General features: G+C 48.7%; 2 protein-coding genes across 2 annotated transcripts; both read left to right on the top strand.

Annotated features, from left to right (window-relative positions):
- Nucleotides 1–2,136: 2,136 nt before the first annotated feature.
- Nucleotides 2,137–3,951, top strand: LOC142910281 (uncharacterized). The gene has a single exon (XM_076059977.1). The coding sequence runs from the start codon at nt 2,147–2,149 to the stop codon at nt 3,659–3,661; it is 1,515 nt and encodes a 504-aa protein (XP_075916092.1). The 5' UTR covers nt 2,137–2,146; the 3' UTR covers nt 3,662–3,951.
- A 4,617-nt stretch (nt 3,952–8,568) lies between these two features.
- On the top strand, nt 8,569–16,366 carry LOC142910227 (uncharacterized). Its single transcript, XM_076059932.1, has 2 exons — nt 8,569–9,759; nt 16,138–16,366. Exons 1-2 carry the CDS (start codon nt 9,259–9,261, stop codon nt 16,282–16,284), a joined length of 648 nt encoding a protein of 215 aa, XP_075916047.1. The 5' UTR covers nt 8,569–9,258; the 3' UTR covers nt 16,285–16,366.
- The last annotated feature ends 283 nt before the right edge of the window (nt 16,367–16,649 follow it).

Here is a 16,649-nt window from a genome sequence, read left to right as displayed (position 1 = left end):
ACAGTGTACACACAGTGTACACACACACTGTGTACACACACACATTGTGTACACACACACACAGTGCACACACACAGTGTACACACACAGTATACACACACAGTGTATACACACACAGTGTATACACAATAATGTCCACATTGTTGTTGTAGCTGAGCCCACGCACCCAAGGGAGGGAGCAATAGAAAATGAATCTAAATCAACTTAAACTCCAATCCCTGCTCTGTGACGTCACCACTCAGCATTACTTCATCGGCGTGAAACGCCAGGGGGCGGTGTACCTCGCTAGTGACGTAATGTCACCAAGGTATTCCACCGCGCTCTTGAGCGTGACGTTACCTCAGCTTGGGTCACTGCTGATTGCGTTCCAGTAGCAATCCTTATTTCGGCAAAGCTACGCCCAGTGACGGCAACTCATTAACATAATGTCTTCGTTAAAGCCGTCACGAGCTTATTGCGACGGGTTCAGCACCCACGACATATGAGACGGGTCACATTAGCACAATTTATTAATTATATAATTTATTTACGGAGCAGCTCATTGTGGGAGGAGCGTGACTCGTACTCCGGAAGTGACGTCACGGTACCTGCTGCCGCGTGACGTCACGAGGTAAACAGGAAGTTATCGCTTCCTGCACTGAAATCCGAGGTGATAAATTCTCATCGTGGTGGTGGTTGTTGTGGTGGTGGTGGTGGTTGTTGTTGTTGTTTACCAAGGTAGAGCCTCGCTCTCTCTCTCGTAGGGATGTCAGTTGAGTAGCAGCGAGCATGGGAATCGATGTCCAGGTTGGAACTTTACAACGCGGGGCCTAGCCACGCGGGGCCTTGCCTCCTGCCCTCGCCTGATTGCATTCACTTTAATTATCTCGCTTAAGTTTAATTTGTCTTCACCCGGCTCGCCACTTTGTAACTTTGTTTTATTGTAAATATTCACGCAGTTTTTATTTTCGTACTTTTCTTAGCAGGCCAAGCCCGCTTGAGCTGCTATACCGCTCTTGTTATCAGAAGCGACCTGCCCACAACAACACAAGGTGAGGCTTTGTCAACGTGTGTGAATGTTTTGACTTAAAACTTTGGTGACTACATGAATTAATATTCTTGGTTCTTTCGGTAAAGTCACGTAGATAGAAAATTAAATGAAAATAACAATAAAAATAAACAAATAATTGTAAATAAAGCAAAAAAACTCATGTCGTTTTGATCGCAACACAAGTGGTTTTTATTTAATGTAATTGTATTATCTGTTATTGTTATTTTCTATCTACGTAACTTTACCGAAATCAACAAGAATACGTGTGTCAATGTCTATCGGTCAAAGACGCTATACGGAGAGACGCGCAAACTCCAAATATACAGCAGGCGTCAGGGTCGGGATCGAACCCACGACGTCCTGTATACCAGGTGAGGTAGTTAACATCTCAACTCCAGTTAGCCTCGGATATGTTCGTTGATCCTCAATTAATTACTTGGTGGAGTGAGGAAGCATTCATGCCAAGCAGATGAAGGTGGCCAGGCGTGATTCTAGACACGCCACCGCCTGTTTACCCAGTGACAGTGTACAGTTTGTGTTTGCAGTAACGTCTATTAACTCTGTTGAACACGGAGGTTGTAGCGTAACAATAGTTTACTTTTGTTTTCCTCTGGAACTCTTTATAATAATGGAAACAGGAAGTTAACACAGCACGCACATGCAGCTGAAATCGGAACTGTTCATCCCAGCATTCAAGGACATCTGAGCCTGGATTCACACCTCAAAGTTGCGATTGAACATTAATTTATGAATTTCTGCCTAACACAAATAGTATTGTTTTCAACACCCTTTGCTATGTCAGCTGAATTTAGCTCTCGTATATATTCCTTTTGTAGCCAGACAGCTGAAATTGTGTACTCGGGAGTTTTGGGTGAACATTCATTTTGAAGATACGAGGGCTTCCAGGCATGTTTATAACCATTTGCCCTCTCATTGTGTGCCACAACAGCCCTGTGATGAATTTGGGAAACGTTTTCACTGCATCATGAATATATGAATAAGTATAGACGTGTAAGTCACGTGTTACTGTGTATATATGCATTCTTCTGTGCCTCGATACTGACGTGTAGATGGTGTGGATATTATTTTTTTCTGTCTGCAGCTGACGCTGGTCTGATGGAGCAAAGGCAGTCAGCGCAGCGCGGTATGACAAGTCAACAATGCGACCAGCGTGCATACAGCACGGATCGGACTGGAAATTTGACACGGCACCAGAGAACTCACACAGGAGAGAAACCCTTCAGGTGCACGATGTGCGGGAAGGCGTTTGCACATTCATCACAGCTGCAAAGACACCAGAGAACACACACGGGAGAGAAACCCTTCAAGTGCACTGTGTGTAACAAGGCATTTGCACAGTCATTTGCTCTTAAAATACACCAGAGAACACACACGGGAGAGAAACCCTTCAAGTGCACTGTGTGTGGGAAGGCATTTTCACAGTCATCTGTTCTTAAAGAACACCAGAGAACACACACAGGAGAGAAACCCTTCAAGTGCAGTGTGTGTGGGAAGGCGTTTGCACGTTCATCCGCTCTTGTAACACACCAGAGAACACACACAGGAGTGAAACCCTTCAAGTGCACTGTGTGTGGGAAGGCATTTTCACAGTCCCCACATCTTCAAGTACACCAGAGAACACACACAGGAGAGAAACCCTTTAAGTGCACTGTGCCTGGGAAGGCATTTGCATGGCCATCAGTTGTTCAAACCCTCCAGAGAACTCACACAGGAGAGAAACCCTTCAAGTGCACTGTGTGTGGGAAGGCGTTTGCACGTTCATCTGCTCTTGTAACACACCAGAGAACACACACGGGAGAGAAACCCTTCAAGTGCAGTGTGTGTGGGAAGGCGTTTCCACATTCATCTGCTCTTGTAATACACCAGAGAACACACACGGGAGAGAAAACCTTCAAGTGCACTGTGTGTGGGAAGGCGTTTGCACGTTCATCTGCTCTTGTAACACACCAGAGAACACACACGGGAGAGAAACCCTTCAAATGCAGTGTGTGTGGGAAGGCGTTTCCACATTCATCTGCTCTTGTAATACACCAGAGAACACACACGGGAGAGAAATCCTTCAAGTGCACTGTGTGTGGGAAAGCGTTTGCACATTCATCTGCTCTTCTAACACACCAGAGAACACACACGGGAGTGAAACCCTTCAGGTGCACGATGTGTGGGAAGGCGTTTGCACATTCATCAAATCTGCAAAGACACCAGAGAACACACACGGGAGAGAAACCCTTCAAGTGCACTGTGTGTGGGAAGGCATTTTCACAGTCATCTGTTCTTAAAGAACACCAGAGAACACACACAGGAGAGAAACCATTCAAGTGCACTGTGTGTGGGAAGGCATTTTCACTGTCATCTGTTTTTAAAAAACACCAGAGAACACACACTGGAGAGAAACCCTTCAGGTGCATTTTGTGCGGGATGATGTTTGCACAGTCATCAAATCTTGAAGTACACGAGAGAACACACACGGGAGAGAAACCCTTCAAGTGCAGTGTGTGTGGGATGATGTTTGCACAGTCATCACGTCTTAAAGTACACCAAAGAACACACGGGAGAGAAACCCTTCAGGTGCACTCTGTGCGGGAAAGCGTTTTCACAGTCACCACATCTTAAAGTACACCAGAGAACACACACGGGAGAGAAACCCTTCAAGTGCAGTGTGTGTGGGATGATGTTTGTACAGTCATCACGTCTTCAAGTACACCAAAGAACACACACGGGAGAGAAACCCTTCAGGTGCACTCTGTGCGGGAAAGCGTTTTCACAGTCACCACATCTTAAAGTACACCAGAGAACACACACGGGAGAGAAACCCTTCAGGTGCACTCTGCGGGAAGGCGTTTGCACATTCATAAAATCTTCAAGTACACCAGAGAACACGGAAGCATCAGAAGATCTGCAAGGAGTGGAGTCTGAAATCAGCTTGTGAAAGTCAAAGTGCCACAATAAGCCCATCCCTCATGAAACAAGAACCGGACGAAAATCCCAGCTTGGACACTTTTAAAGGTATCGAGGTGAAATATGAAGAGGTGATGGTGAAGAGGGAAGAAGTGATGGTGAAGAGCGAAGAAGTGAAAGTGAAATGTGAAGATGAAGATTCAACTCCAAAATGGGACCTTCACATCAATGGAGACAACGTGAAGCAGGAGGAGAATTCTGACTGTGAGGCAGAGCGAGGCAACTCCCAGCAGTTTGTGGAAGTGGAGGTGTGGGTGGACTTCTTCCGAGACAATTCAAAGTCAAGTGGAGACCCGGTAGATGTGTAAGCTTGAGACAATGTCGCTACAATGGATGCACCTTTGTCACAGGCCTTTAATGACAAGAATGTGAAGTTGAACACTCAGTTCTTAGGTTCAACCTGCAGAGTAAGGGCGAGCGGCCAGTCTTTGTGGACCTGTGGGTTGGGGAGATCTCTAGCCAGGAGCGAGAGCCAAGAAGCCCCCAAGCATTCACTATGTTATCATAATAATTGCATTTACTTGGTGCTTGCTTAATCGCCTCGGCAACTCGGAGTTTTGTACCTCGTCTGAAACACTCGAAGAGCATCCCCAAGTAGCAGCTGCCCCTGTGTGGCACAGGGTGGTGGCCCTGCACCGGCCTGCATTTACTTTGTTTTTTTTCCGCCTGAGGACGACCGCTTGTGTTACGATCGAAACGTCGTGATCTATTATTATTTTTTCTACCTACTTGACTTTACTGAAAGAACCAAAGAGTATGTGAACAAGAGGCTGTCAGTAGGGGGCGATGATTGATGTTTCATCTCAGTTGTGTAATTTGTCGCTAATGGTTAGAATTCGCCAGCATGCAAGCGCCTACTCGTTTTGAATGACACAATAGTATGTTTTACATCCACTGTTAAGCAGATGGTGCATATTTTTTTTAAATAGCTTTTTAATCAGATGTTATCTGATGCAGTAGATTTCACTGCAGTAATTAAATTTTGTTAAAATTCCAGTCAATAATTTAGAATGAACATCTTCTTTGGTTCTTTCGGTAAAGTCACGTAGAATGAGAATAAAATAATAAAATAACACAATAAAATTCTCACGACGTTTCGGCCACAACACAAGTGGCCTTCAGGTGAAAGGAACAAACCTGTCGGGACGACAGAGCTTCAATGAACGTTAAGATTCGTAGCGTCTTTTAAGCTGGTTTAGAGAGGTGAGGCACCTTGACAAAGGGGTTTACATATAAAACAGGAGAATTTAGCATTGAAATAGCTGAGTGATTAGCTTGTGACTGATCATAGAAATAGACTGGTCATAGAAATTGCTTTATTGTGTTATTTTATTAATTTCTTATATTGTTCTCATTCTACGTGACTTAAGATGAATCCTTGCAGTCACGAAAGCTTTAAATCGAAATTTAGAATGAACACTTGTCTGATTTTGTGTGTACATGCATCACTTTATTTTTTATAAGGGTCAAACATTGAATAAGTGATGTTAGGACAAAGTGTGTGTGTTTTTGGAAGTAACCTGTACAGATAACTCAGGTGAGACCCGTTGTTCTTGTGATACAGGTCAAAGGGTACTTTTGTGTTTCAGGAAGCATCTGGAGCAACTCATTGTCTTTGACATAGGAAGCACACTCGGATCATTCATCAGTTACAAGGCATACCACCTTAAAGTTACACGTAGAGGAGATACATTCTCTACAACACGAATTCTAATTTTGTCTTACGTGTTGACGTAGATTTTGTCAAACTTGGACTATAAATGCCCCTTGCTGATTAACGTCTGAATGTTCACAACCATGGCTTGAAGCAAGCCCCACTGCTGTTGAGACATTGTCCACCAAAACCGGTCCACAGTTGGCTTGCACACACAGTGTACACACACACATAGTGTACACACACACAGTGTACACACACAGTGTACACACACAGTGTCCACCAAAACCGGTCCACAGTTGGCTTGCACGCAATGCTGCAGTAATTATGGACTCGCACGAAGGCCGTGGGATTTATATTTCGTGTTCAACATTCCTTTGTTTCGTGGAGAGACCGATTAAATTAAAGACGTCTTGTCTGCTGATCTTGTTCATATCTGTGTACATCGATATCCCACATTGCCTGCACGTACACACACGCAATTAAATCAATAAAAATAAGAATGACTTCCGGGTATTGCGAAGATCGAGGAATCTCAATGGAGCAAGTTCAGTGTGTTCGATTCAACATCTCTCTGTCTCTGTCCGTCTGTGTCATCTGTTTGCCTCTGTGTTTCTTTCTGCCTGTGTCTCTCTGTCGTCTCTGTGTTCCTCTTGTCTGTGTCTGTCCGCCTGTCTTGTCTGTGTGTGTGTCTCTCTATCAGCGTCTATCCAACCGTATTCAACGACTGTCAGTAGCAACACGCGCCCGGTCAACTTCCGCGACTCAAACTTGTTTATCTGTAACTTTCGCACCGTACGTAGCCAACCGTGTTAATCCATGGGTCTCTGTGTGTGTATATAACTTCTTTCGCACCATACCTAGCCAACCGTGATAATCTATGGGTCTCTGTGTGAGTCTCTGTGTGTATCTGGAACTTATTTTGCACCGTATGTAACCGAACCTGCCCAGGAGGAGCGGCTGGTATCTGTGGAGCTGTGGGCTGGGTAAATCTGTGAGCAGGAGAGAGAGACAAGCTCCCAAGCATTCACTACGTTATAAACAACATATTTGCACTCATAAGTCGCTTGCCTAATTGCCTCAGCAACTCGGTGTTTCGTATCGAACCTCATCTCAAACAATGGAAGGGCGCCCCCTAGTGGCAGCTGCCCCTGTGTGGCACAAGGTGGCCCTGCACCAGCCTGCACGTGGACATGAGTCTGTCGGTAGGGGGCGATCATTGACGCTTCATCTCCCTTGTGGAGTTTCTGGATAGTGTTACTGGAATTGCCACAATTTTGACCGTGACACCAACATGCAATGTGCGTTGTGAGTGACACAGTGGCTTGTTTGACATCCGCTGTTAAGCAGACTGCACAGAGGATGTACTTTCTACGGCAGCTGAAGAAATTCAACCTGCCAAAGACAATGATGGTGTAATTCTATACAGCGATCATTGAATCCATCCTCACCTCCTCCATAACCGTCTGGTGCGCTGCTGCCACTGCCAAGGACAAGAGCAGACTGCAGCGTATCATCCACACTGCTGAGAAGGTAATTGCCTGCAATCTACCAACCCTCGAGGACCTGCACACGACAAGGTCCATGAGGCAAGCGAGGAAGATTATGGCCGATTTCTCCCACCCTGGACACTCTCTGTTTCAGCTACTCCCCTCCGGCAGAAGGCTTCGGTCCATCAGGACCAAAACCTCACGCCATAAAAACAGTTTCTTCCCATCTGCTGCAGGCCTGTTAAACAAGGCCAAGGGCTAACACTGATATTAACATTTTATCTACATAATGACACCTTGCCGATATTAACTATGTTAACCTATTTGTATTTTTTAAATTATATCTTAAAGCTATTTTATATTCGATATTTATTCAATTTTATATACTTCAGCCCCTTGGTGTTAGACTTTTAACCCTTATTATAGTAACACTTGTTTAAAACTTTTTGAAGATTTTAGATTCCTATATGTTGAATGTATGCACCATCCTGCCAAAGTAAATTCCGTGTCGGTGTGAACTTTCATGGCGAATAAAACCCTTTCTGATTCTGATTCTATCAGTAGTCTATGGGTCTCTATCAGTAGTCTATGGGTCTCTGTGTAGTGACTCTATGGGTCTCTACCAGTACTCTATGGGTCTCTATCAGTACTCTATGGGTCTTTATCAGTAGTCTATGGATCTCTATCTGTACTCTATGAGTTTCTATCAGTAGTCTATGGGTCTCTGTGCGGTGACTCTATGGGTCTCTATCAGTAGTCTATGGGTCTCTATCAGTAGTATATGGGTCTCTATGAGTAGTCTATGGGTCTCTATCAGTAGTCTATGGGTCTCTATGCAGTGACTCTATGGGTCTCTATCAGTAGTATATGGGTCTCCATCAGTAGTCTATGGGTCTCTGTGCAGTGACTCTATGGGTCTCTATGAGTAGTCTATGGGTCTCTATGAGTACTCTAAGGGTCTCTATGAGTAGTCTATGGGTCTCTATGAGTAGTCTATGGGTCTCTATGAGTAGTCTATGGGTCTCTATGAGTAGTCTATGGATCTCTGTCTCAGAACTGATTTTGCACTGTACGTCGACCCACTTGGCCCCGCCCCCTCGCGTGCGGATCGTGAATCGAGGTCAAAATCGACCGACGGATTGCAATCGAAGTCGATTCGAACGTTATCGCGTGGAGGAATCGATTTCCCTCGATACCGAATAGATCCACGGATCGATCCTACGCCATCACCGAGAACCAAATGTGAATGGAGGGAGAAGACAAACAGCTCCCAGCGAGGCACGAAGTCGCCACCTCCTCTGCCTCCTCTACCTCCACCTCGTCCCCCTCCTCCACCTTCTCAGTTGCCTCGCGACATCAACGACCCCGCAGCAGCAGAATCAGCAACAACGACGTCAACGCCCGCCACTGAGGCCTACACCGCCATGCAGCCTGCGGCCTCTGCCCATGCCGCGTCGCATTCTGCAGGTGGGATTCAGGCGAGGGTCGGCGGCTGCGGCGGCGAGGAGGAGGAGGATGAAGCGATGCAGCTGCTGACCGTCGTAACCTCCGATCTAATCTCCGGCTACGTGGCTCACCTGACAGAACAGGCGGAGCAGCGGCGGCAGCTCCACAAGCAGCAGCACCAGCAGCCTGTGCAGCAGGGACAGCAGCAGCGGCACCAGCAACAGGGACTGCAGCACCAGCAGCCTGTGCAGCAGGGACTGCAGCAGCAGCAGCCCGTGCAGCAGGGACAGCACCAGCAGCACCAGTAGCCCGTGCAGCAGGGACAGCAGCACCAGCAGCCTGTGCAGCAGGGACTGCAGCAGCAGCCTGTGCAGCAGGGACTGCAGCAGCACCACCAGCAGCAGCTTCAGCAGTTGCAGGAGCAGCTCCCGAAGGTGCAGCGACAACTCCAGCTGGCGCAGCAGCAACAGCAGCAGCGGGCGGAGAATCTCCAGCAGCAGCAGCTCCAGCATGTGCAGGAGGTGCAGGAGCAGCTTGAGCAGGTGCAGCAGCAACAGCAGCTCGTGCGGCGGCTCCAGCAGGAGCGGCAGCAGCTCCAGGGGGTGCAGGAGCAGCAGCTCCAGGAGGTGCAGGAGCAGTATCGGCTCCAGGACTTACAGCTAATGCATCGGTTCAAGCAGCTGCAGCTGACGCAGCACGAGCAGTTTGAGCAGCTGCGGCAGTTCAAGAACTGGCAGGAACTGTGGCGGCAGGTGCAGCAACTGCGGCGGCAGGCGCAGGAGTTGCAGTCGGAGCTCCAGGCTTCCCAGCGGCTCGTCCGGCAGCGTGTGGAGCAGCTGCAGGAGGTGCTCGACACCCAAGGGGACATCTTGCTCGCTCAGCTTGAAGCCTCCATCCCGGACTTGGCGAGCCGCACGGAGGAGCTGGCGAGGGAGGCGGAGCCGCTCCGGCTGGTCGTGACCATGGCCTGGAAGGTTCTCGCCGGCGGGCCCATGAACTGGGAAGGCGTCCTGTCCATGGTGGTGTTTTGCGCTCTGCTCGTGAAGAGCTTGAGGGCCTCCGGTCGTCTGGGCGACTTGGAGAAGTCGTGGCCCTTGACGGACGCGGTGGCCGCTGTGCTGTTGATCACACGCAAGCCGTGGCTCATGGAGCAGGGAGGCTGGGTGAGGGGTTACACACCGCCAACACCAACACCACTACCGTCGCCACCACTAACACCACTACCGTCACCACCGCAAACACCACTACCGTCGCCACCACTAACACCACCAACACCACTACCGTCGCCACCACTAACACCACTACCGTCGCCACCACTAACACCACTACCATCGCCATCACTAACCACTAACACCACTACCGTCGCCACCGCCAACACCAACACCACTACCGTCGCCACCACCAACACCACTAACACCACTACCGTCACCACCGCCACCACCAACACCACTACCGTCGCCACCACTAACACCACTACCGTCACCACCGCCAACACCACTACCGTCGCCATTGCCACCACCAACACCACTACCGTCGCCACCACTAACACCACCAACACCACTACCGTCGCCACCGCCACCACCAACACCACTACCGTCGCCACCACTAACACCACTAACGTCGCCACCACCACCAACACCGCCAACACCACCACCGCCAACACCACCACCGCCAACACCACCACCAATAACATGTTTGAGAAATAGGGAGCCATCCCTTGACTGCACCCGGGCATCAATCAGCCTCCCATTGTATCTGTACCAGATGAAAAGGCTTCACAAACTACGTGGTCAAAATAGATATTAAATAATGTGGGAGCCAGAGGACATTCCTGTCGCACCCCAAGGTGTACAGGGAATGGCTGCGACTCCCGGCCATGTAGTTTTACCCAGGCCTGCTCACCATCATGAAGGTCCTTCATGATCGTGAGCAGCAGGTCAGGGACTCCGAAAGCACGAAGAACAACCCAGAGCCCAGGTCTACTGATGGTATCATAGGCCTTGACCAGGTAAATAAAGCAGACATGTGTAGGTCTTGTTGGAATTCCCTACACCTCTGCTGTAGCAGACGGACAGATCACATGGCATCTGTGCAGGACCGCTCTTTCCTGAAACCGCATTGGGGCTCCGCAAGCCTCTCCTCAGCATGCCTGGTAAGGCGATGTTAAATAATCCTTCCCAGGACCTTTACCAGCACACTAAGGAGTGAGATGCCCCTGTAGTTGTTACAGTCTGTGCGGTCCCCCTTTTTAAAGAGGGAGACCACCAGGGCATCCTTCCAATCCTGCGGAACCCGTCCAGTGGTCCAGACTGTTGTTATGATGTCATGTAGGGCAGTTTCAAGTTTTCAAGTTTCATTCATTAGGTGTAGCCCTGTGAGCCATGCGGCTCTTGAGTCGGGTGCAACCGCAACAAAGTATGAACAGAGAAACATCTTAAAGCGACGACGACGCGCAACAGAAACATCCTGGATAAACCAGCAAATCTTACAGAAAAAAACACCGTATTACAACGCTCTGTGCAAAAATCCCAGTGTGATGCAAGACAAACAATAACAACCATAAGACAAGTTAGATTCAAGTTATCAGGCCAACTCCGCACTTCCGCAAGAAACATGGCTTAACCATCTGTTTTAGAAATCACCAAAATAAAGCTATAAAATACATAGTGGTCAGCACACCATACGATTGAACCCGAGTTCAACTCCCAGCCACGGCTAACATCACAGTGAGGAGCTATATCTGAACTAGTCCCTGGCTTCCACCATATAAACTAAATTAAAAATATATATTTTACCAGGTAAGGCCCAGAGCTATATAGCTCTTTTTTATGAACGATCTGGCTATCACAAATGATAGCTCAACGAAGTGGCTCATCATGGGGAAATTTATAGCAGCCAAATACTCTATAAACGCACGTTGATTCTAAATGTGGAGAGGGAAAAACCGGAGGCCCCGGAGAAAAATCCATGCGACCACGATGAGAGAGAAATTAAAACTCCAAATATACACGTGTAAGGGTCGGGATCTAACCCACGACCTCCTATATACCAGGCGAGGTAGTTAACATCTCGCCACCTCGAAGTATGGTCATACAACCATCGTGACCAACATGGCACAGACGCATCCATCTGTCTAGCAGTGGATTGACAAATGTCCACGATTTAATTATTTGAAAACTGCTGAACTGTACTGTCTGCTACAGATCACACAGCATTCAGTTGCCTTGGAGGTGGGTGGGCGGCTGCGCAGCATGGCATCTCAATGCCTGTGTTATCCACCAACTCTGCTTGCTTGTTAATGGATTATACATGCATCGGCGCCATTAAACGTCGTCAACAAAGGACAGCTGGGCAAAAAATTAAGTTAAAGATTTTTTTTTTTAATCAAGGTGTTTCTTTCTTCATATGCACTGCTTATCACGGTTGCTGATGCAGCACGCCAGTAAAGATTTATGCGGCACTTTGTCAATCCGCCGCTGGATGAAGGATTCCCCAACAGTATTGGTCATGGGAATTGTTGGACCATGCTTTCCCACCAGCCCTTTCGTGAAAATACTGCTGAATAATGGTCTGATTACACCATGTTGGGTCATTTAGGTTGTTTGACCATACTTCACCATGCTGATCAGTGTGGGTTGTGAAGTAGTGTGGACCTAGGACCAGTTCAGATATTATTCGCCGCTGAGAGTCATCCAAATTGCGTGTAATTCCAGGTGTTCGCTTGTTTATCAAGGACAACCTCAATGAGTATCATGACTCTTTCAGGAGGCCCCTGCCATACTTCAGCCATAGGGGTCTTCTACGAGTGCTGTCTATTACAATCTGCGGGTCATTTTTTTTATTTGGCAAATCGGGACCGTGACAGCAGCACACAATGGCGTGATCTTGCGACAGACGTTGTGAGGTCTTTAACATCCGACTGTCAAGTGGAAGGCGCGTATGTTTACGGTTAATGCAACGGCAGCCGTGAGCAGGGTGAGTGCCGGATTTGAACGGTGAATTTCTGCAACAAGCGGCGAACGTGGTAAAGCTGGCGTGCGCCACCAAAATGATTCAGCCGCGGGGATAAATGGCCACTGCTTTTGTTGATGGTTTGGGGGGGGGGGTAGCTATCCCCGTTGAGAAACTGAATGAGTAAATAATTGTCCTCTGTCATTTGAGCTACCTCTGTCGTCTACTCCGTGTCCAATGCTAATAGGCGTCTCTCTCTCTCTTACTCCGGATCATCAAAGCAATGCTGCAGTTGCCACCTAGCGGTTGAATCCCCGTACTGCCATTTCTAATAACATGACGTAAACCAACTACGTAGATGCATATATAAATAAATAAAGGATCGCCATTCAAATTTATAAAAGACAATAACCTATCACAGCAGCAACATGAGCGCGGGACGGGCAACGAACGGTTTCAGCAACGCCAAAAGACGTGTACTGTGTGGACAAAACTTTTCAACAAACGCCACCCTCGCTCAGCATTTCGCTTGGGAGATCATCTCTGCCCGCTGCCTTTCCTGGTCTTAGGCTCTGGATCGCCTTAAGTACTTCCTCAACAGATGGTACCTCAGCCAGCCACTCACAGGGGGTGACTTCTTCGACACCTTTGAGGCACCGCAGCCTCAGCAGGGTCATCCCCACTTTGTGCCACGATGTTTTCCAGGCTGAGGGATTTCCCCTCCTCCAGGACCTCACAGAAATGCTCAGCAAATCTGCAAACCCGTTCCTGGGGGTCGGAGATTGGATCACCGTTCTTTCCCCTAATCATAGTAATAAGTGTGGTGCTGCAGGTTACTTCTTTATGGAATTAAAGAGCGATTTGTGATCATGGGCCATTGAGGCAGACTCCATCTCCTTAGCAACCCGCGACAACCGACCGTCCTTACAGCGCCTCACGGCTCTCCGAACCTCCGAGCGAAGGCTGCGGTAAGCCTCATTCTCTGACGTGGGATGCTGCAGACAAAAGCCTGTCGCTTTTTTCTCAGCCAGCCTGAACACCTACTTTGTGAGCCAGGGTCTATGGGGATAGGTCTGGACCGCGTACCCAAAGCAGCCAATTGCAGCTGTATGAGCCACAGTCCTAAACCTCGCCCATTTCCCCTCGACATCAGGAGGAGCGGGGGATGAACCAGCCCGAAGGTTCTGGAAAGGGGCGTGGCCAGAGGTGGAGCTTGGAAAGGGGCGTGGCCAGAGGTGGAGCTTGGCCACGCCCGGCATATATAAGGGAGACCGAAACCAGAGGTTCGGGGCTGTTAGCGGGTCTTGGGTCCTGGCTGCGTCTCTGCTCGTCGTGATCCCTTCGTCTCCGACCACGTGGCTGTTCTGCAACACCCTCTCCGTTGCCGCCGCCGCTACGCTAGTCGGACAGCTGGCGCAGCGTATGCCGGAGATGGGCTGTGTGTTAGGATCGTCTATGTGCAGCTGTGTTACGAAGTGTGTCGCCCCGTGTGCTCTTAATAAATAAGAAGCCTTCTACTCGACGTGTCTCGGAAGTCGCTCAGTGCACACGCTTTGTCTTTGAGAACTGGTCGGCCTACACCAGATACAGCAGTAGAAGCAGTCTTCTCTATGGCCTAGACTCCTACCCAGTGTCTCACTCCCCAGTGTCTCACTACCCAGTGTCTCACTACCCAGTGTCTCACCACCCAGTGCCTCACTACCCAGTGTCTCACTACCCAGTGTCTCACTCCCCAGTGTCTCACCACCCAGTGTCTCACTAGCAGTGTCTCACTACCCAGTGTCTCACCACCCAGTGTCTCACTAGCAGTGTCTCACTCACCAGTGTCTTACTACCCAGTGTCTCACTACCCAGTGTCTCACTACCCAGTGTCTCACTAGCAGTGTCTCACTACCCAGTGTCTCACTACCCAGTGTCTCACTAGCCATTGTCTCACTACCCAGTGTCTCACTACCCAGTGTCTCACTACCCAGTGTCTCACCACCCAGTGTCTCACTAGCAGTGTCTCACTCACCAGTGTCTTACTACCCAGTGTCTCACTACCCAGTGTCTCACTACCCAGTGTCTCACTACCCAGTGTCTCACTAGCAGTGTCTCACTATCAGTGTCTCACTACCCAGTGTCTCATTACCCAGTGTCTCACTACCCAGTGTCTCACTAGCAGTGTCTCACTACCCAGTGTCTCACTACCCAGTGTCTCACTAGCAGTGTCTCACTACCCAGTGTCTCACTACCCAGTGTCTCACTACCCAGTGTCTCTGTATCAGTGTCTCACTTCCCAGTGTCTCACTACCCAGTGTCTCACTACCCAGTGTCTCACTACCCAGTGTCTCACCACCCAGTGTCTCACTAGCAGTGTCTCACTCACCAGTGTCTTACTACCCAGTGTCTCACTACCCAGTGTCTCACTACCCAGTGTCTCACTACCCAGTGTCTCACTAGCAGTGTCTCACTATCAGTGTCTCACTACCCAGTGTCTCATTACCCAGTGTCTCACTACCCAGTGTCTCACTAGCAGTGTCTCACTACCCAGTGTCTCACTACCCAGTGTCTCACTAGCAGTGTCTCACTACCCAGTGTCTCACTACCCAGTGTCTCACTACCCAGTGTCTCTGTATCAGTGTCTCACTTCCCAGTGTCTCACTACCCAGTGTCTCACTGCCCAGTGTCTAATTAGCAGTGTCTCACTACCCAGTGTTTCACTACCCAGTGTCTCACTACCCAGTGTCTCTGTACCAGTGACTCACTACCCAGTGTCTCACTAGCAGTGTCTCACTACCCAGTGTTTCACTACCCAGTGTCTCACTAACCAGTGTCTCTGTATCAGTGTCTCACTACCCAATGTTTCACTACCCAGTGTCTCACTACCCAGTGTCTCTGTATCAGTGTCTCACTACCCAGTGTCTCACTACCCAGTGTCTCTGTATCAGTGTTTCACTACCCATTGTCTCACTACCCAGTGTCTCACTACCCAGTGTCTCACTAACCAGTGTCTCACTACACAGTGTCTCACTACCCAGTGTCTCACTACCCAGTGTCTCTGTACCAGTGACTCACTACCCAGTGTCTCACTAGCAGTGTCTCACTACCCAGTGTTTCACTACCCAGTGTCTCACTAAACAGTGTCTCTGTATCAGTGTCTCACTACCCAATGTTTCACTACCCAGTGTCTCACTACCCAGTGTCTCTGAATCAGTGTCTCACTACCCAGTGTCTCACTACCCAGTGTCTCACTACCCAGTGTCTCTGTATCAGTGTTTCACTACCCATTGTCTCACTACCCAGTGTCTCACTACCCAGTGTCTCACTAACCAGTGTCTCACTACCCAGTGTCTCACTACACAGTGTCTCACTACCCAGTGTCTCACTACCCAGTGTCTCACTACCCAGTGTCTCTCTACCAGTGACTCACCACCAAGTATCAGATCAGAGAACAACGCCAAAAGGCGACCAGCACAAGGACAATGCCAGGCGTATCAGCAGAGCATTTACAGCTCGGGGCTGAGTAGCAGCAGCAGCAGCAGCTGTGTGATGACGATGATGATGATGATCGGGCTCTCTTTTCGTTCTGTTTCTCTGCTGCCACACAGGAGGGCTTCCTGGGAGCATTCGGGCCGGGGACGCCCACCTATGAGAGGAGCCACAGACGCCGAGCTCCGACGGGCAGCGACAGTGGAGACGAGAAGAGAGAGACAGAGAGAGAGACAGAGAGAGAGACAGAGGCTTTTGACTTTTAAACAACTTTCATTGCCGCGTTAAAAACGTGCCAACTACAAACTTAAATGTTCATGTTTTAAAAAATAAATTCCACAAAAACAATTCTCGTGGGATGCATTTTATTGAGTGCGTATACACAATTTGACTTTATGTCTTGCCGCAGAAAACTGGTTACACACAAACAGAACGTACAGCCAAGAAATTGTGATGACGTGTTGTTTTAAATTGCCTGAATTTCTGTTAAAACACTTTTTTAAGTCACAACGTCAGACAGTTGTCTTTGATCGTTCACAATTAACGTTTGTGTGTTTAGCGTTACCGACGTAAAGTGCGTGCAAGTAAGTCGTGACTTTTAACCGTAATCTTAACTTCTAATGGAACATAA

This window comes from Petromyzon marinus, unplaced genomic scaffold (assembly GCF_048934315.1).
Source record: "Petromyzon marinus isolate PM22_M1 ecotype Great Lakes invasive population unplaced genomic scaffold, UKy_Petmar_22M1.pri1.0 PM_G_Scaffold_14, whole genome shotgun sequence".
NCBI classification, from domain to species: Eukaryota; Metazoa; Chordata; class Hyperoartia; order Petromyzontiformes; family Petromyzontidae; genus Petromyzon; species Petromyzon marinus.
This window is presented reverse-complemented; position numbering and strand designations above follow the sequence as displayed.

Bases quoted from the DNA above. Each gene is read 5' to 3' on its own strand.
- LOC142910227 (XM_076059932.1), top strand. From the start codon at position 9,259: ATGCATCGGTTCAAGCAGCTGCAGCTGACGCAGCACGAGCAGTTTGAG. The intron at 9,760-16,137 runs GTGAGGGGTTAC...GCTGCCACACAG, and splicing joins TCATGGAGCAGGGAGGCTGG to GAGGGCTTCCTGGGAGCATT.
- LOC142910281 (XM_076059977.1), top strand. From the start codon at position 2,147: ATGGAGCAAAGGCAGTCAGCGCAGCGCGGTATGACAAGTCAACAATGC.